The 21,158-nt window shown below is 40.5% G+C and overlaps 2 protein-coding genes across 13 annotated transcripts in view; both read right to left on the bottom strand.

Moving 5' to 3' along the window:
* The window catches only part of STAC3 (SH3 and cysteine rich domain 3), a 33,756-nt gene extending 26,869 nt beyond the window's left edge, over window positions 1-6,887 (bottom strand). For both annotated transcript variants that reach the window (XM_070934986.1, XM_070934987.1), the window contains exon 1: window positions 6,748-6,887. The gene's annotated coding sequence lies outside the window, so the exon portion shown is untranslated. The remainder of the gene's footprint in view (window positions 1-6,747) is intronic.
* Window positions 6,888-16,231: 9,344 nt separating this feature from the next.
* The window catches only part of R3HDM2 (R3H domain containing 2), a 198,240-nt gene continuing 193,313 nt past the window's right edge, over window positions 16,232-21,158 (bottom strand). For all 11 annotated transcript variants that reach the window (XM_070937993.1, XM_070937992.1, XM_070937995.1 and 8 more), the window contains one exon: window positions 16,232-17,057. In XM_070937993.1, the coding sequence (XP_070794094.1) occupies window positions 16,717-17,057 (341 nt within the window). In that variant the 3' untranslated portion in view covers window positions 16,232-16,716. The remainder of the gene's footprint in view (window positions 17,058-21,158) is intronic.

The raw sequence follows: 21,158 nt of genomic DNA, 5'->3' as shown, positions 1-21,158 counted from the left end.
CTGCCTTTCTTGTCCCCAATAGGAAAAGATGGGGATGAACTAGAAATCCATTAAATACAAGATATCTGCCCTCTCCATAAGCTCCAGTTCCTCCTCTTTCATTTGAGAAATTAAGCCATTTTTGGAAATGAAACATGTAGAACAAAAAAAGGTAGAAATTGATTGCAATGTCTCTGGCAGAAAATATGACAGTATCTTGTTTTTGTTTTTGTTTTAAATTTGATTTATATGCTGCCCTTCTCCGGAGACTCAGGGCGGCTTATAATGCGCTAAGCAATAGCCTTCATTCTTTTGTATATTTATACAAAGTCAGCTTATTGCCCCCACAACTGGGTCCTCAATTTACCTACCTTAAAAAGGATGGAAGGCTGAGTCAACCTTGAGCCTTGGCGAGATTCGAACCTGCAGTAATTGCAGGCAGCTGGTCTTAATAACCAGCTTAATAACAGGGTGCCTTAGACCACTGTACTACCAAGGCTCTTGGTAGTTGAGCTTTAAGAAGTTTATGATGACATAAACTTTATTGCAACTATAGCCTACTTCATTTAATGCATGGAGGATTACTTTGAGATAAGAATATAAAGGCATCCATCTGGCTTGCTTTTTATGCATGACCAGCTGTTCCCTGTACTAACTTATGGCTATGGTTGTTGTTGTTTTTTTTAAGACATTTAAGATACTGTCCTGAAACCCAATAGTTCATACCCAATATCAATTGGGAACTACTTGCTTCAGCCTCCAGAACCTCTCCAAAAACTGGTACAAAATGTAAATTTTGAATAGAATAGAATAGAATAGAATAGAATAGAATAGAATAGAATAGAATAGAATAGAATAGAATAGAATAGAATAGAATAGAATAGAATAGAAGGTCTTTTAGTCCAACCCCCTGCTTAGACAGGAAACCCTATACCATTTCAGACAAATGGTTATCCAATCTCTTCTTAAAAACTTCCAGTGTTGAAGCATTCACAACTTCCGGAGGCAAGTTGTTCCACTAATTAATTGTTCTAACTGTCAGGAAATTTCTCCTTAAGAAATTTAAGCAACTCCTCCAAGTTGCTTCTCTCCTTGATTAGTTTCCACCCATTAGTTTCCACCCATTGCTTCTTGTCCTGTCTTCAGGTGGTTTGGAGAATAGCTTAACTCCCTCTTCTTTGTGGCAGCCCTTGAGATATTGGAAGACTGCTATCATGTCTCCCCTAGTCCTTCTTTTCATTAAACTAGACATACCCAATTCCTGCAACCGTTTTTCATATGTTTTAGCCTCCAGTCCCCTAATCATCTTTGTTGCTTTTCTCTGCACTAGAGTCTCAACATCTTTTTTACATCGTGGCGACCAAATCTGAATGCAGTATTCCAAGTATGGCCTTACCAAGGCATTTTAAGTGGTATTAACACTTCACGTGATCTTGATTCTATCCCTCTGTTTATGCAGACCAGAACTGTGTTGGCTTTTTTGGCAGCTGCTGCACACTGTTGGCTCATATTTAAACAGTTGTCCACTAGGACTCCAAGATCCCTCTCTTAATAGTTACTACTATTAAGCAAGCCACCACATATACTGTAGCTGTGCATTTTGTTTTTCTTGCCTAAATATAGAACCTTACTTTTTTTCACCATTGAATTTCATTTTTCTAGTAAGTTCTAGTAAATTTCTAGTAAGACAAAAGGGAAATAGTATTAAATGCATGAGGAGTAACCATTGCAGTGATATTTAGCTAACTACGGGAATTAAATCAAACTTCCTTTCTATCTTTGTATAGTCATACACTACAACTTTTCAGTCTAATCTTTGCTGGCTTGCTGCTCAAAGGCCAAGATATCTCTTGGCATCCCCCAAAATGTCATATTTCTCTGCCAATCCTTTGTGTGCATGGAAGTAGGATATTCATCTCTAAAAGTCAATTGTAATTCTAATTCGTCAACCTATTACTTGTAGAACACAGGATCCAAACCAATCTAGTGAGTAGAGATGGGCAGAAAATATTTCTGAAGTGAAAGACTAGTTTTCAGGGCTTAGTGACTCTGATTTGTTGAGACAAGTGGTTTTACTCCCATGGAAAGGGGCAATTTATTCAAGCAGTATTTCTTGATTTTGTTTGCAATTTAGAGCAGCCCATTCAGGCTTTCAGTCCTGCAAAACCATTGTGAAAGGTTTTGACTAATTTTGACCAGTATTTCCTCCTCCAAAGAGCAAAAACACATCTTGCATGTATCTGGCAAGGAATGAAGAATTCAACTTGTTGATACTTTTAGAAAAACATGAAGGACCACAGCTCAGGACATTGCTGGGAAAATAGCTAGCAGTTGTCTTCTCCAGCAAAGTGCTGGAAGTCAACAACTTCCAGAAACTCCAATTGATGGATTATTTGGCTGGGAATTATGGGAATGGCAGTCCCAACATGTTTGGAATATGCCAGATTAGAGAAAAACTGTCCTAGGCAGATAGTATTTTAAGGACATAGCAATTAGAAGTCCTCAGCTTAGTTCAAATCTGGAAGGGAATGTCAGTCCTTTGCAGTAGGCCAGATCAAGAGACATTGCAAGAATTATAGGAATGCTGTACTGTACTTTATTGTTGTAGGGCATAATAACCACATTTTGAAAGCCTGCCATTTTCCCTCTGGCCCTTCTTATCCCAAACTAAACCATGGTTGAAGTTATTTTGAATTTGTCCTCTATGTCTTCCCTTAGGACAACTCAGTTGTTTTTTTTATTTTCCAAAGTTATATCTGCGTACCCCTAAATGAGGTAAAACCTGCTTTTCCTGTTTCCAGCCCTCCCTTTTTGGAAATTGCTCAAGGCTGACATGTGAGGGAATTCTCTGCATTGGGATTCCCTGATCATGTTATAGGAATTCTAAGGTTTTAGAACAATCCAAGAAGCCCTATAGCAGGAGTGTCAAACTTGTGGCCCGTGGGCCGGATGTATCACGTGCTGGCCATGCCCACATCCGGTTTAGCGAAGGGGGGGAAGTCGCGATACATCATGTGACGCTGCTATAACGATGTGAGTTTGTCACCCCTGCCCTATAGGAAAGGTTCACCCTAGAAGCACACAAGTACCTCAGCAGGAGATACGAAGCTGAGTAGAAGTGATAGGAAAATCTCCTTTGCATACAATCTCTCTTTCTCACACTCACTTTTACACTGTTTACAAATATACAGGAGGAAAAAAGTGCTTATACATTGGGCACTAGCTGTGGGTAAACAGCACCAGGGTTAGGTTTTAGCTTAAAACCCATTAGAAATAAGCGGGAACCAACTATGAATGCATATTATTCAATCAAAGTAAATGTTATATTCAAATTAGACACAATCCTTGTCAAAACTGATTGAAGCATGGCTTCTAAAAACGACTGAAATTGGGACTCCTTTCAGACCGAGTCAGTCATTCGAAAATCCATCACCATCCATCATCTTTGCAAATAGGGTGTTTTGTTCCAAGCAAGGAACAACCTCAGAGCTTTATTTTTTCATTTTACTGTATCTCAGGAGAAAAGTAAATGCAATCATTTCCTTTCACTGGATTTAGAGCAAATATTAGTTCTATGTTGTGCTATCATGCAGTGTTTGCATTCCGCTGCTAACTACAGGATGGGAAAAAGCCAAATACTATCTAGAGAATTAGCTCTCTCTCTCTTTTTTTCCAGGAAGGATGCATTTTCAACAAATCTTTAAGGTTGTACATAGACCCCTAATTACCACTTATCTAGGGACTTTGCCAGCTAGTACAGATTAGTTATCTCTAATTAATTCAAAGATGTTACTGTAAGTTCAGCTGGTAAAATGGCAAACCATTGCATGGATGAAAAAGAGATAACAATTCAAGTTACCCATTGTGAATATACACTTATTTTTAAAATCCATTCTAAAGTGTTTCCTAACTGCAAGAATCATAGTGCCAAAAACACATTTCTGTTATAGATTTGTGCTGGAAATAAGCGTCATGGCTTCTCTTCCTAAGAATCTTAGGAAGTGTAGTTTGATTAGATTCCTGAGAAAGCATGACTGCTAAAACACCTTTAAATCTATAATGAAATCTCCACACAGGACTTCCATGGTGGAGTTTATGGGATCAAGTGCGGCAGCCAAAATTCAAAGATAGAGCTCTTTTATTTCCCTGCCTGCCTGCTCTTCCTAAAGGTGGTATGGAAAGGAGCAATTCATTGTGATTAAAGAAAATAAAAAGAAATATCAATTCTTGAAAAGCAGTTACATCTCATACGTAGGGTTGCCAGGTCTGCTTCTAAAAAAATAGCAGACAAGCGGGGTGGGGTGTGTGTGTGTGTTGGTGTTTAAGTAGTAAATTTTTTTAAAAAAATTTACAATTAAATTATATATTTTCTTACAAACATTTTAACACGTATTAAAATAATCACTTCAAAACTTTACTTAAAATTCAAAACATCAAATATAATAATATGTAAAATATTAAATTACATTTTACTTTGCTGTCGTGTGTATTTTTTATTTGACTGCGCAGCTTTGAACTCATCATTAATTTTTTCGGAGAATCGAGTTCAATGGATATTCGATCTTTGTCTCATTCTAACTTACGAAAAAAAAAGACAAAACACGATTCTCCTATCCTTATTCTCTTAGACTGTACAGCTTTAGATTACGTACCATTTCATCATAAAGCTTTTGAATAAAAAAAATGTCCACTATTTTGTGAAAAAAAATAGTGAACATAATGTGAAACTAGTGGACTGTCCGCTCAAATAGTGGACACCTGTCAACCTTGCATACCAGACCAGAAATATGTTATTCTGCGGTTAGTGCCCGGTTAAAAATCAGATTAGATACAGCACTGAGGGGCTAGAAGCTATTTCTTGTATATCAGCTAGGAATCTCGGTGTCTCATTCCTGGATAATTAGGGATATGTTTATTTATTTATTATTCCAATCTATTGTGATTACCCAGAAAAAAGGAAAAGGCACTTTGTATGCACTCAGAGGTATCTGCCCTTAGTATTCCTCTAGTCTAGGCCATGGTTGTCCAATCTTTTGGCTTGCCTGGGCTGCATTGAATAAAGAATTGTCTTGGGCCGAATAAAAAACAGAATAAAATTAAGGTATATAAATAACAAGCTTCCTTTATTTTTTTATAACTTTTATTATCTTCAGAGGCCATATTACTAGCTGTCCAGGGCCACATGCCACCATGGGCCACACGGGTCAACACATCCAGCTTGAAATGCCTAAATTATACTAAGAGCAAATACCACAGAATGGTCGTAATTCTCTCACCTCCTCTCCCTTCTGAACCCTCTAGAAATATATCCGGCCACCTAGATTTCCCCCATGCCTCAGAGTGCTGTTGCTTATCAGTACCAGGACGGAGCCTCATTATCAAACCAGGAGAAAAAAATGCCTTTTTTTTTTTTTTTGCTTTCCTCTGATTCTTACATTATCACCTCAACTTTTGTGACAAGGTTAGGGAGTGGCCCAGTGGTGGGTTGCCCCTGGTTCGCACCGGTTCTATAGAATCGGTAGTAAAACCGGCAGGAGGCTCCGCCCACCAACCCCGACATCACCAAAACGCTTCTGCGCATGCGCAGAAGAGCGTGTGTGCAGCCCCGCTGCGAACCTGTAATAAAGGTAAGTAGAACCCATCCCTGGAGTGGCCAATCCCAATCCCAGCTCAAGCCTGCGATCAGTCATGTTAGTGCAGTTTCTTGGTGGGAAAACATTGGGGCTTTCCAATGCATCTCTCTATCTCCAAAATTTCTGATTGCCCCCACATGGACAGAAAGCCCTCTGCAATGGGCCTGGCAGGCCAGCCCTTCCCCCCATTTCCACTCAGACATTGCCATAAGCTTCCAATTGATCTCAGGGCTGTATGGAGAATGAAACTGCCTCTAGCACTGAGGGTTGAAATTCTGCTCAAAGTTTAGCTTCTCCCACTTTCCATTCTGGATCCATGGCGTCCCACATCCTAAATCATTGCTCACATTTCAACCTAGGAAGCAGGCCCTTATCTTGCCTCCTGGGAGCTGCAAAGGGCCACAGATTGAAACCCAGTGGTGAAATCAATTTTTATTTTACTATCGGTTCTGTGGGCGTGGCTTGGTGGGCTTGGTGTGGCTTGGTGGGCATGGCAGGGGAAGGATATTGCAAAATCCCCATTCCCTCCCCACTCCTAGGGGAAGGATATTGCCAAATCTCCATTCCCACCTCACTCTGAAGCCAGCCAGAGGCGGTATTTGCCAGTTCTCCGAACTGCTCAAAATTTCCGCCACTGGTTCTCCAGAACCTGTCAGAACCTGCTGGATTTCACCCCTGCCTCAACTCTGTTCCTTCTCAGAATGAGACTTGCTGAGCTGGTAACAGGTGCAATTTTTTCCCTGCAGAACTCAAACATCTAGGGAAAAAACGGTCCTGCAAAAATGAAATCTTAGGCCAGTCTTGAACACTGGCAGCAGCTCAAATTACAAATGACAGTATACAAGGATCCCATCATATTCCCTGGCCTACAGGCAGTCATAAAATGCCATTTCTCTGTTGTGATACCAATCCCCACTCCAGATCTTCTAGAATTCAGCCATTATTGACCTCCATAAATTGGACAGACACGCATCTCAAATACAGGAAGCTTAACAAGGAGAAACAACAGGCCACATTTTCAAAGGGGACACTTTACTCTCTAGCTTTCCAATTCTCAGAATAGATTTTTGTATTCCTGTTTTTTAAAAAACTTATAAATAATAAGACTAGGGGGAAAAGGGGGGGAAATACTTACTTTCTAAAAGAGAGGAGGTATTCCTGTTAATTGTATCTTTCCCAAACTGTCCCAAACTCAGCTCTCTTCCATTCTCCCCAACATCTTTTAGAGATTTGCCAAGGATAATTTCAATTTTCCTCTTGGGTCTCAAGATGTAAATGCTTCGGGAGTGACAGGACAAGAAAGGAATGAACAGCTGCCCTCCATGGGCTGGGCTGACACAGAGAAATCTGAGCCTGGATTTGGGCATGAGTTGCGGGCCAAAAACAGGACCAAAGGAGGCAGTAGCTGATCAGATCTGCCTATCCCTTGGAAGAACTGGAAGGCCTGAGATTTGTCCCAAACTGGCCCGGAGATGGGCTGCTTTGCCCAAGACAAGAAACAAATTCTGACTGCTCAGTGCTGCAGAAATTTGCACCCATGTCTCAAGCTAAGACTTCTCATCAATATAGGTTGCTTGCTGAAAATTAGGTAAAACGAAGGCTTGATATTTCGTTTCTAACTCTCTAGATTGCAGATTTTCTCATGCAAGGACCTGGCAGCAAAGCATTACAAAATCCACCCCGCTCTCCTGCCCAGGTTTCCAAACTAGAAATAAAACCTTTTTCTTTCTTTTGGACAAATTGCCTCTAGGTTAAACACGTTGGATCCAAGGTATGACAGCAGAAATCCCAGCTTCTCTTGAAAAGCAAGCTGATTTGGTTAGCAGTTTCATGGTTAGGTAATCGACTGGCCCAAAGGAGAGCTGGGTTCTAGTCCACCCTTGGCCGCCAAAGCTCACTGGGTGATTTTTGGCCACTTATTCAGCCTTCACCTACCTGTCAGGTTGCGAGGGAAATGGAAGGAAGTAGTGCTTGGGCAGGATAAACAATAAATAAATGTACAGTGAAGCTCCTTTACAGCGTTGTTAGAAGAGAAAGAACTACATATACCCCTTTGAGCTGAATAAAAGGTAGAATATAAATCTAATCAATAAATAAATAAGACCAGAGGACTGATATGCTTTTTTCCTCCCTCAAACAAACTTGACTTATTGTACATACCTGCCATTTCAAGTTATATTCAAATCTCAGAAAATGAATGGTGTTTATAAGACGCTTATAGCAGAAAACATAGTTATTCGCTTAGAGAAGGACTAGCAGCCATTGGAGCTGAAATCAAATAAATCTGGAAGGTCCTAGCTTTTGCAAGGCTGACCTGAAGCAAGGAACTGAATGCATCTGGCCTGTCTGTGGGCTCACTAATGCAGTACGTCAAGACTAAATCTTATTATTTTGCAAAGTATCACACAGATTGCTATTTACAACACAAAAGGGAGATTTAATACAATAATGGGGCAGTACTGCAAAGAGTTTGCCTCTGGGTTTTTTGTTTTTGTCTGCTTCCTGGGATATCTCATACTTTGGCACCAGCCTTCCTCAAAGTTGGCAAAGATCTTGGCCATTGTAGAGTTTTTGCCATGAATACTGCCCACAGCTGGTCTGGCTGCCAGTAAATCAGTTCTCTGTCCTACATGTCTCCCCCACTATTTCATTATATGAATTCTTCTCTGAAGAATAGAATAGAATAGAATAGAATAGAATAGAATAGAATAGAATAGAATAGAATAGAATAGAATAGAAATTGGAAAGAACCTTGGAGGCTTTCTAATCCAACTCCCTGCTCAGGCAGGAAACCCTACACCATTTCAGACAAATGGTTGTCCAAATTCTTCTTAAAAACTTCCAGTGTTGGAGCATTCACAACTTCTGGAGGCAAGTCGTTCCACTGATTTAAGTGTTCTATCAGGAAATTTCTCCTTAGTTTTAGGTTTCTTCACTCCTTGATTAGTTTCCATCCCATTGCTTCTTGTCCTGCCTTCAGGTGCTTTGGAGAATAGTTTGACTCCTTCTTCTTTGTGGCAGCCCCTGAGATATTGGAAGACGGCTATCATGTCTCCCCTAGTCCTTCTTTTCATTAAACTAGACATACCCAATTCCTGCAACCGTTCTTCATATGTTTTAGCCTCCAGTCCCCAGGAATTTGTTTCCTGTGCATAAGCTTTCAGTATACATACAGCAACAAAATGATTAAATCATAAATCTTAAGATACAATCATAAATCATAAGATACAACCAACAAAATGACAGCCGTAAGATAACCAATGGGAGTAGGTAATAGGGATGAGGAGAAGGATAGTAATACAGTCCTGTTACATGGTTAAATATTTTTCGGCATAGACAATGCTGTTGGGAATTATGGGTTTAGCAGAGTGATGGCATATGAGTAAAAACTGTCTTGGTACGTAATTGTTTTGGCATGCAATGCCCTGTGGCAATATCCTGAGGGAAGAAGTTAGAACAGTTTATGTCCAGGATGTGAGAGGTCTGTAGGTATTTTCTCAGCCTTCTTTCTAGCTCATGCAGTATATAGTTTAGTTTGGTTTTAGTTTAGTTTTATTTGATTTGTATACCGCCCTACTCCCGAAGGACTCAGGGCGGTGAACGATAAAAAACAAATACAAAATTTAAAACTGAATAAAATCAAATTAAACAATTTGGCCGAAGACAGATTTAAAACACCCCAATAAATTAAAAACGAATTAAAATTTACGTTTTAAAAAGGGAAAAAAGGGAAACAGGCCAGGCCAGCCTGATGGAATAAGGTCTTCAGTGGAAGGCAGTCTGGTTCCAATTTTTTTTCCTGCAGTCCTATCTGTCTGTTCCAGTTTGTGCCTGTCCTGTTTGGTTGCTGTACCAAACCAGACAGAGAAGTACAAATGACAGACTCTGTAATTCCACTACAGAACTGTATCAGCAGATCCTTGGGCAGTCGGTGCTTTCTGAGTTGACGCAGGAAGAGCATTCTTTGTTGTGCCTTTTTAATGACGGTTCTAATGTTATTTATTTTATTTAAAATATGCCTATAGCTACCCATCTTTTAACCAACTCTGGGCAACTTCCAATGAGAAGTTATATAACATACAATGTATTATAAAACTAAACACATTAAAGCATTAAAAATAATGAAGACCTAAGTGCTAAGTCAAATTTCTAATGTGCAATTTTTCAATCTTATTCCATTGCTTAGGGGAAAAGCCAGATCTTCAGAAGCTTTGTGGAAGGCTGGTGAGGGTAGAAACCTCTCGAATTTCAGGAAACAAAGTGTCCCACAGGGCAGGAGCCACCATGGAAAAAGCATATTTCCTACTCTTATCACATGTTGTAATATTACTCCTTTACGCTTCTGACAGTTCTCTGAAATTCTTTGTTATGGTCCTTCCTGAGATTTTTCTTTGATTTCTCTAATTGATATTTTCCACCCCTTTTTTTTTTTACATTGTTTGCTTTCTTTTATTTCTTGGTCTTTGGCAGTCCCTTTTCACATTCATCCCTTTTTTATTTCATTCCACCATTCCTCTGGCTCCTTTCAATTAGGACATTAATTCCTGATGTTCTTCTTGAAAATGGTTGGTATAAGCTCATGTGGTGGAAATCGGAACACTTCTTCCTTCCTCCTTTACTTGACTTGTAACTTGCAATGAATAGTTCATCATCTGCTCCAAAGTCAGCCTCTGACCACATCTATGCCACTATAACAGAAGGAAGGATCTTCTACCTCTTGTACTAATTATTTAATCAATCTGATTTCTATGCACCTTCTGATGATGTCCATATACATCAGCATCATTTTGATTGTTGGAAGACTATGTTGGCAATGAAGAAATTCACTGGACTTGCAGACATTGATAAGTTATTTTGCTTCATTTCGGTTACCCAAGCCATAGGATCCAACTACGTCTTCTTCCTTAATATTTCCAGTTTTGGCATTCCAATCTCCACCACAACCAGTGCATTTTGTTCGCAGGTTCTGTTGATTTCAGAGTAAATTTAACTATAAACTTCTTCAACTTCCTCTTCCTCTGTGGTTAGATCAGGGGTGAAATCCAGCAGGTTCTGACAGGTTCTGGAGAACCGGTAGCGGAAATTTTGAGCAGTTGGGAGAACTGGCAAATACCACCTCTTGCTGGCCCCAGAGTGGGGTGGGAATGGAGATTTTGCAATATCCTTCCCCCAGGAGTGGGGAGGGAATGGGGATTTTACAGTATCCTTCCCCTGCCATGCCCACCAAGCCACGCCCACAGAACCGGTAATAAAAAAAATTGGATTTCACCACTGGGTTAGATCATAAAGTTGAATAATCATTGTATTAAAAGGGTGTCTACGAAGTCTAACTTTTATTAGATTGATTGCATTTTGCCCAAACACTGCCCTTGCTAGATCTTCCCTTGGAATACAACACTGCTTTTACGTCTGAGTAACAAACAGCATCAAAACTGATACAAAGATGAACATCCAACAATTGAAAGAAGCTGTTCTTGACAGGGTGGCGTGGAGAGCACTTGCCTATAAAATCGCCCAGAGTCAGACACAACTGGTTAAAACAACAATAAGCAGCATAGTCCTCAGTCTGAAAGTGTCCAATTTCAGTCCATTTTGATTTGCTGATGCCAAAGATGTCCACATGTAGTTGACCTTATTCATCTTTCACTGTGGTGAGCTTTCCCATGTTCTTACTTCTGGCAGTTTGTTTCTACTCGGATTCTGTCTTTGCAGCATCGTATTTTCTTTTCCTGCATGACATCAGCAATTAGATGTCCCAAGGCATTAAACAAGCAATGACCTAAACATCTTTAGTATCAGAAACATTCTTAGCGGTTCTTCAGTAGCATTTTGAGTGTCATCCAACCTGGGGAACCCATCATCTGGCACACTGTTATTCATTTTAATCTTGTCTCATCTATGTGGTTTTCTTGGTAAAATAGAGATTTGTAGTGTTCTCCCAAGCACTATGAAATTATGTCGTTGGTGTCACTAAAATAATCATCCACCTCCAGCATCTTCTAATATTGCTGCTGCAATATCAATGTGCTGAAATATAGGTGCCTGGCTTTTAGTCGAGCAGCTGAGATGACCTTCAGGCCTTGGGTGGCCCTAATGAGATGTATATGTTGCTGACATCTGCCCTTAGCATTCTTCCTTCCCTCTTCCCTCTCACGAACACACCTTCCGTGATGAAGTAGCACAGCAGACTTGAGGGGAACACCTTAATGAATTCACTAATAACTAATCGAAGGAAATTCGTCCTGCACTAAGATTCTGAATTGCACTGATATTTACTAGTATACACCAAAATTTTGCGCAATTCTTACCTTTCTTGATTTTGCCCAACCGTCTGAGGTTTGATATTACTTTTGAGGACATGTACATTTTGAGTGCACTGTAAATTACAACTTTTGAATGTGCTGTATACTTTTGATGGCCAACTCGAAGGCTGAGTTGACCTCTTGCACCAAGGGTGAACAATTCGTAGGCCAGTGATGGCTAACCCTGTTGCCATCGCGTGCCAGGAGCGGGGGGAGCACAGGGGGTGGTGGTGGTTCACACGTGTGTGCCCACACCCATAATTCTACATGCCCCACTCCTGCAACCCCCCCTGCTTTTCCCGCTCCTGGCATGTGATGGCCCGGTGGGCCTGTTTTTCTCTCTTCCCGGGCTCCAGAGCCTTTCTAGGAGTCTGGGGAGGGTGAAAACGGCCCTCCAGAGGCCGGAAACAGCCCGTTTGCCAACTTCCGGTGGGACCATAGGTTCGCGTGGCATAGGTTCACCATCATGGCCCTCGGCCATTTCTATTAAAACAACAATTCTCAAGAGAATATTTCCTCCTAATAATGCAAGGGAAAAAATAAATGCACAAAACTTTTGTCTACTAAACTCCCCACAGTCAACCATTTTGGAGTCCCATGTTGCATTTTGCAATGAGTGTTTAACCACGGCTTGTTAATTAATCCATAATTGCTATAACACACCAAGTCATGGTTTATAAAAACTAAGAGTGGGTTAAATTTTTAGGATACTCCCTAGGAATAAAAGACACCCCTTAAAGTGGATGAACCAACCTAATTCTGTTAACAGCATAGTGTGCGGAAAGGATTGGGGTCTCACCACATTTTTCCCATAGTCAATCAGGAGTCAAAAGTAGACACAGAGGGACCCATGACTGTTAATGTCCTGGATGTAAAAGGTATTTGAATTAAAGAGCTGTCTTCACACATCATACTAAGCCATTCAATTTGTAATTGCTGTAAATCAGCCAGTCAGGGGAAAGTAGGCTAACTGCAATAGTACTTCGTTCAATCTATGAACTCAACCTTTGGATTCAACAGCAATGAAGAGATACAGAGGAGTTTCAAGGCTCAATATACAGTATATGGTTTTTTTTTTTAATTTGATTTATATGCCGCCCTTCTCCGGAGACTCAGGGCGGCTTACAATGCGTTAAGCAATAGCCTTCATACTTTTGTATATTTATACAAAGTCAGCTCATTGCCCCCACAAACTGGGTCCTCATTTAACCTACCTTAGAAAGGATGGAAGGCTGAGTCAACCTTGAGCCTGGTAAGATTCGAACCTGCAGTAATTGCAGGCAGCTGTGTTAATAACAGGGTGCTTTAGACCACTGTACTACCAAGGCCTCTTTTAAATGTTCTACATCAAGACTGGATGGAACCAAACACGTTATGCTAAAAGTCATTTGATTATGTGTACTTCATATAATTCTAAAATTTTCTGGAATACAATACAGGTAGTCCTCAATTTACGACCACAATTGAGCCCAAAATTTATGTTGCTGAGTGAAGCATTTGTTAAGTGAGTTTTACCTCATTTTACGACTTTTCTTGCCACATTGTTGTTAAGCTGGTAACATGACTGTTAAGTGAACCTGGCTTTCCCATTGAATTTGCTTGTCAGAAGGTCACAAAAGATGATTGCATGATCCCGGGACACTGCAATCGTCATAAATACGAGTCAGCTGCCAAGCGCCTGAATTTTGATCATGTGACCATGGGGATGCTGCAACGTTTGCAAGTGTGAAACACCGTCATGTCACTTTTTTCACTGCTGTTGTAATTTTGAAGTCACTAAATGAACTGTTGTAAATCGAGGGGTACCTGTATAGCTTTGTTTTCTTAAAGCAAATCCAGAACTGAACATAACCATTACAAAATTCGTATCTGATTGATACTAAAGTATCATTTACCTGCAAATCAACTGCAAAAGTTTTGCTTGCATTAAGGGATTGATTCTATTCCTCCCATGAATTTCGAAAGAGAAAAACATTATTTAGCCAAGATCTAGATGCTTTACAATTCTACACAAAAGCTACCACATACATAGTACCAATTGGGAATCCATCTCACTGTAGCTCTTCAACGATACTGGATTTATGTATTGTAATTTCTAAACTGAGAAGATTCCGTACATGATGCTTGCTTGTCAGTCTTGCAAGTTAAAATTTTGTAACCTCTAATCCTAGATACGAAATTGCTGTGGAGAGCCGAAGAGTTTCAAAGCAATTCTTGTGGAGCAGCACTTCACTTGTTCAGCCTTCCTTCTTCACACTGAAAAATTTCATGCAATTATTAAACCACAAGCAACTCTCTTTGCCTTTTCAGAAAAAAATTCTTTGTTAAAACAACTTTATTTCCTAACGCTTCGTACTTGCCAAGAGGTTTTACATTTTTAAAAAAGGAATTATCCAATTCAGAGGGGTTATTAACTAATTAAGGATAACAGATTAACTCTGTAGAAAACTGTTATTGGAAAAAAAAAACACCCTTTCTTCTTGCTTTTTCATATATAGCAGCCATTGTCACCTTGACATCTTCTCCTCCAAGGTACTGTAACCACAAATCCCACAATTCTTCCTCTGGCTAGCATGACTTGAGAATTCTGGGATTTGCAGTTCTAGCATAACTGAGTTGGAAAAGGCTTCTACAAGGTTTTATCACTTGACCCCGTGCTTCTTTTTTCAATAGGCAATCTGAAATTAGACATCATAAAATCAGAGCTAGGATACATGATGTCATTGGAAAGGCCTAGCCTATGTCAAGTTCTCCCCAATTGCATAACATTCAGGCCATTTTGCCGCTAAAATGTAAACAGCAGCAAATATTATACAATTGGGGAGGACATAGGCCAGGCCTTTCCAATGGCATCATGTATCATAACTCAGATTTTATAGCTTTCCTTCTACAAATAGAACAGTGTTAAAATAATGGACTGTAAAAATCGATCATCTTTTAGCAGTCACCAAATTACCAAGTTATTAAATCAAGCAATAACTGTATAACTAAATATCAGAAGCAAAACATCTACAACACTAGAGCCTTGGTAGTACAGTGGTTTAAGGCACCCTGTTATTAAGCTGGTTATTAAGACCAGCTGCCTGCAATTACTGCAGGTTCGAATCTCACCAAGGCTCAAGGTTGACTCAGCCTTCCATCCTTTCTAAGGTAGGTAAATTGAGGACCCAGTTGCGGGGGCAATAAGCTGACTTTGTATAAATATACAAAAGGATGAAGGCTATTGCTGAGCACATTGTAAGCTGCCCTAAGTCTTCAGAGAAGGGCGGCATATAAATCAAATTAAAAAAAGAAAAAAGAAAAACAACACGTCTGGGTATTCACATTTGAAGATCATGGGGAAGTTTTTTTGATTAGAGTAAATTTTAACTGAAAGTAAATGATGGATGCAAATCTAAAATCGTAATATATTGCACTGTAATGTATTAGGCTAAAATTTTCATCTAAGGCTCTGGGGGCAAAATACAATGGGCATTTAAACCTAACATAAACTAAAATAGGACCCAAACAAAGGGAGTGTTGATTTAGTGCTACACATACAAACACAAAATGCGCTTACACACATCTCTGCTGCTGTGGCTGAGGAGGAAAAAAAATGACTTGTTTCACAAGTACCTTATTTTTTCACGTAATACAAACTAGGATTATATATATACATAAACATGTAAAAACTCTATGATCTTAACTGTTGTGTCCCTTTTGTATGCAATTCTGTTTGCAATTCTTCTGAATTAAAGTGCAGTAAGGAGGAGGAAAGGGAACATCTCCAAAGGGCATCTTACCTGACATTTGCGTTGGGATAAAAACACAGATTCGAACTACTTGCTGCTCAGGTATCCGAGAATTCAGTGCCAACTTATTACATTTATTTTATTATTAATTTAATTTGTATCCCACCTTATTATTTTTACAAATAACTCAAGGCGGCGAACATATCCAAACACATCTTCCTTTTTTTCCTATTTTCCCCACAACCACCACCTTGTCAGGTGGGCTGAGCTGAGAGAGAATAACTGGCTCAAAGTCACCAGCTGGCTTTCATGGCTAAGGCGGGACTTGAACTCATGGTCTGCTGGTTTGTAGCCTGGTGGCTTACCCACTGGACAAAACTGACTGTATAACTCCAGGTTCAAACTGGCTCTGGCTTAAGGTTATAGCTAACCTTACCTTTTCCCTCCCTCCCCTCCACCCCCAAAAGGCCAAATATAATATTCCAGATCTGCCTCCTAATGTTATATGACTGGGATGAAAACGCTACTTGCTTGTGAAGGGTTTCCCAACATTCAGTTTGCGAAAGAGAGGTAGGCAGGAAACAGCTTTAAAGTGACAGACGATTCTTTTATATTTAAAAACCAAATAATAATATTAATAATAATAAACCCAGATTAAATAAAATGTACAGTGAATATACCCAGCCAACATCTGTTATGTGCAATTAAATACGGCTCCGTACCGCGGCACAACGCTGAACAAAACAATATACACGTGTTCCGGAGAGGGGGCAAAGGGCAGGACATGTTCCTCCACACAAAAATAATAATAAAAAAAAAACAGAAGACCCCCCCCAACAAAACAAAAACAAAACAAATCAATGTCTCTTTCTCTTCATTTTGTCCATATAAATATCTCCAGGAAATTACCCCCTCTACCACCCAAATTAAAAAAGGGGAAAAAAAGAAAGAAGGGGAGGCGCATGTGGAACTAAAGGAGGCTGGTCAAGGGGCCGTTGGGGGGGGGGTGAGGCTGGAGAGGCCAGTCCAATGTGCTTGTTGCCCCCCCCCTCCCCGCCCCTCTGTCTGCCCCTATTGGGAGCTGGCACGCTCCAGCACACGCAGGTCGTAGTTCTTTTTGGCCATACGCAACTTGAAGCAGTTAAGAGAGTTGTTGAGATGCAGGGATGCGTTTTGGGCTGCCAAAGGGCTGGGGAAGACGGCCACGATGGTGTATAAGGCAGCAAGGTCAGAATGCCTGCCGTTCTCTGCAGTCCCGTGGTTATTGTCGCCCCCGCCCCCAGGACGCCCCTGAGTTTCTTTCAGCCACTGGATTTTGGCACCAGACATGGCTAACTGGGTGAAGAGCTTGTCAGCTTCAGTACGTGTGATCCCTTCGGGCAGATCGGTAACTTCCAAGATACGGCCCAACACTGTCGGAAGAGGCAACCGGAACAAAGAAAAAGGAAAAGAAATATAGTTAGTATCCTGGGGGGGGGGGTTGTGGGGAGGGAAGGCTGTGAACAAAACACGAGGGGACTTCAGCTTTCGTAAGTTAATAACTTTCTAGACTTCTGACTTGGAGACCTAACTTTCCCAGGCCAACGGTCTTCCCAGGGACTGAATTCTTGCCTTTTAGAGCTTTTGGCTACTGGCCTTGGAAACAGAACCTAAGGATCATGGGAAGGTTAGTTTTAGAAGTCCCCACTCTGTTGAAAGCGAAAGACTACCTCCTTTGGGACAATCAAAACCTGTTCCCTAAGTCAAGCAAGCAAGGCTGAGGAAACTCTTTTGCCACACTACTAAAGTACAGAATGTTTAAATGGAAGATTTTTTCCCCCGGCAGTGTAGGATGCATATCTCCACATATCAAATTGCTTTTGCTGGGCTTTGGTTATCAGTGATTCGATCCCTCAGCAATGCCTGCAAAATGGTACACCAACTTCCCTCTTTTGGGAAACTGTTCCACATCTCAGCCAGTTCCTCTCCACCTGTTTCATTGTATTAGACATTAGCAGGGATAACCAACCATGGAAAAACATAAGAACGTAATGAGGTTTTGGTGTTTTTTTTCCAGAAACGATACAAAATCATTCTAGTTCTATCTGAAAGCATGGGATCCAATGCAGAAAGTTGATTTCTAATCAAGTCCTGCTGGGTGCTGATTGCTAATTAATTCCTATTTACCAGTTTACTAAATATACCATGAACATGTTCTAAAATGGATGTGAATGGCCATTCATATTACCTTAGCCTCTCTGACTCAGTGTCCTTTCTGAGATACGTCTGGTGCCAGCTTTATTATCTTTTCAGTACCAGGCAAAGAGGGTTATAGTTTATGGGCCTCTTAATCTATCATTATGTAAATTCAATGCTGCAATAATGTTTTTAAGTGTCTAATTGCTGCTTTTTATTTTAATGTATGCTTTAATTATTATTTAACTATCATTGATATTACAAATGGACAGCAAACGATCTTGCAAAATCTGGTTTTGAAGGGCACTTTACACAGAATTTAAAAAAATCAAAAAAAAATAAAAATAAAAAAAAATGTCTTCCAAAGAATATATTGCAGGTAGTCCTCGACTTAAGACCATCATTTAGCCCCAGTTTTTTGTTGCTAAATGAGACATTTGTTAAGAGAGTTTTGCCTCATTTTACGACCTTTCCTGTCAAAGTTGTTAAGCTAGTAACATGGTTGTTAAGTGAAACTGGCTTCCCCATTGACTTTGCTTGTCAGAAGGTCACAAAAGATGATTGCATGATCCCGGGACACTGCAATCGTCATAAATACGAGTCAGCTGCCAAGCGCCTGAATTTTGATCATGTGACCATGGGGATGCTGCAAAGGTTATATGTATTGAAAATGATCATAAATCTTTTTTTTTTCACTGCTGTTGTAACTTCGAATGGTTACTAAAGGAACTGTTGTAAGTTGAGGACTACCTGTATTACTGAGGTAAATCATAGTATTATAGATTAGTGGAAAAAAATGATAGGAAAATACTGATTTTTAAAGTGTATGCAGGCTATATAAATGTGACAGCTTCCTAAACAATTCTGGGAAAAGTAATTTGGTGGGATGTTTCTGATCACCCCACTTTAAATACAATTCTCCCAATGTATTAATAAAAGAATGATTGATACAAAACATTTATAAGACCACCCCAAAATATCCCTTTCTTATAGACCCCTGATGTTAAATCGGTGGGCACGCGAGCTCAGCTTCTTTTCGGGCCTTCTGGGCCCACCAGAAGTAGGGAAACACACTGTTTCCTGCCTCAGGAGGACCTCGGGTGGTGGTGGGGAAGTCCTGTTTTTCTCTCTCTCCCACAGCCTCCAGAGCCTTTCTAGGAGTCTGGGGAGGGTGAAAATGGCCTCCCCCACCCGCAGAGGCCAGAAACAGCCCATTTGCCAACTTCTGGTGGGACCAGAAGTTGGCAAATGGGCCATTTTCGGCCTCCGGAGGGCCCCCCCGGGGGAGGTAGGGAAGGCCGTTTTCACCCTCCCCAGACTCCTAGAAAGGCTCTGGAGGCTGGGGAGAGCAAAAAACGGGCCTACCGTGCCATGGTCACACAGGCATGCACAGGGCGCATAGAATTATGGGTGTGGGCAGACATGTGCGTGACCCCCCCCCCTTGCAAAACGGTTAGCCATCACTGTTATAGACTGTTCCTAAAAAATTTTTAAAAAAATCCTACCATGTTGGAAATTAGTATGAGAGAGTGATGGCATGGGAATGCATCTTTATCTGTATCTAATCTATATTTCTCCATATCCTTAAATAAAAGGCTCTGCTGGGAAAAATGATATTTCCCTAATCAGCTTTATGTACACCGAGTCATTTTTTACAAGGGTACTGTGCTCAGGAAATTAGTCCTTCTGACTATTTCCCTTGGCAGTACATCTGAATGTGTGTGCCTCAAGTATGCAAGCATCATAGCAGTTCCAGTTTCCAGTGAGTAGGAGTGCTGGGTCCTGGCAGACAGGATTCTTTCCTAATATTAAACAGGTATGTAACAAATATAGCACCAAGCAATTTTCCATTGGAGACTGCAAACAGAGCGGCTTAAAGGAACAGCTCTAATTTGTTTATGGGGGGGATTTTCAGCGCTCCTCAATGATTGACATGGGAATTTTTTTTGGCTTCTTAGCCTGCCTTGCACAAATCAAATTTGCTTACTGTTTCCCAAGAATGAACAAAGACTCCTGAACAGTTAGTTTCACACAGCAAACTTCTTGAAAGTCAGCATTATTCCATTTTTTAAAAAAGGCATTTGCAGAGGAAAAGAAGTACCGTATTTTTCGGAGTATAAGATGCACCCCCCCCCAAAAGAGGCTGAAAATTTAGGTACATCTTATACTCTGAATGTAGCTTTTTTGAAGCTTTTTTTCAGCCCTAACCAGTCGCTAGCGAGTGAAGCAATCTTCCGAGGGCTTTGCCTGCTCCCTCTGACTCTCAGCTGTGCTTTAGAAGCTGTTTTTCAGCCCTAACGAGGCGCTAGCGATCTTTCACATGCTTTGCCTGCTCCCTCCGACTCTCAGCTGTGTTTTAGAAGCTTTTTTTCAGCCCTAAACAGTCGCTAGTGAGTGAAGCGATCTCAGTGCTTTGCCTGCTTTTCTCATTGCTGCTCCCTCTCAGCTGTGCTTTAGAAGCTGTTTTTTATCCCCAAGCAGGGGATAAAAAGCATGCGCGCTCAAAACCAGCAAACTAATGTGCTGAAGCTGACCAGACTAAGGACATTAGCCAAATGAATACCTGATAGGCAGATTTTTTTTTCCTATTTTCCTCCCCAAAAACTAAGCTCTGTCTTATACTCCGGTGCGTTTTATACTCCGAAAAATATGTTAGGCTATATATGTATAAACCCTGTGTTGATAAGAGAGAAAAGATACCGGTAGAGTGTAAAATAGATAAATTATGAAGAGGGCTGGCTCTATTAGACACCTGTATTTTTAGGAAGCTTGAAGAAATAGTGGTGCTATGTTGGAAGCATTATGAGATGCTCCTAGCCGCTTGGCACTGACAGCAATGATTTTGCTATTTGCTGCTGCTATCAGGCAAGTCCATTAGGATTCACCCAGGAGTGGGCACCTGGGACATTTGTTGATGAGAGGGCCCAATAAAAATTATCAGTAGCATGGAATGAATCAAATATCCTGGGGCAACACCTACATCTTCAGATGCAAAGTGTAGTACAGGTACTCATGATCACAACTCAGCCCCAAATTTCTGTTTGTAAATGAGGCATTTGTTAAGTTAATTTTGCCCCATTTAATGACCTTTGTTGCCACATTTGCTAAGTGAATCACTGCAGTTAAGTTAGTAACACGGTTGTTAAGTGAATCTGGCTTCCCCATTGACTTTGCTTATCAGGTCACAAAAGAGATCACATGACCCCAGGACACCGTAACTGTCATAAATATGAATCACTTGCCAAGAATCTGAATTTTGATCACATGACCATGGGGATGTTGCAACAATCATAAGATGAAAAAACGGTTGTAAGTCCCTTTTTTCCAGTGTGTTGTAC

Source organism: Pituophis catenifer, unplaced genomic scaffold (genome assembly GCF_029215685.1).
Source record: "Pituophis catenifer annectens isolate HBS135680 unplaced genomic scaffold, rPitCat1.0.hap2 SCAF_2, whole genome shotgun sequence".
NCBI lineage: Eukaryota > Metazoa > Chordata > Lepidosauria > Squamata > Colubridae > Pituophis > Pituophis catenifer.
Note: the sequence above shows the minus strand (reverse complement) of the source record. Positions and strands in the feature narration are given on the sequence as shown.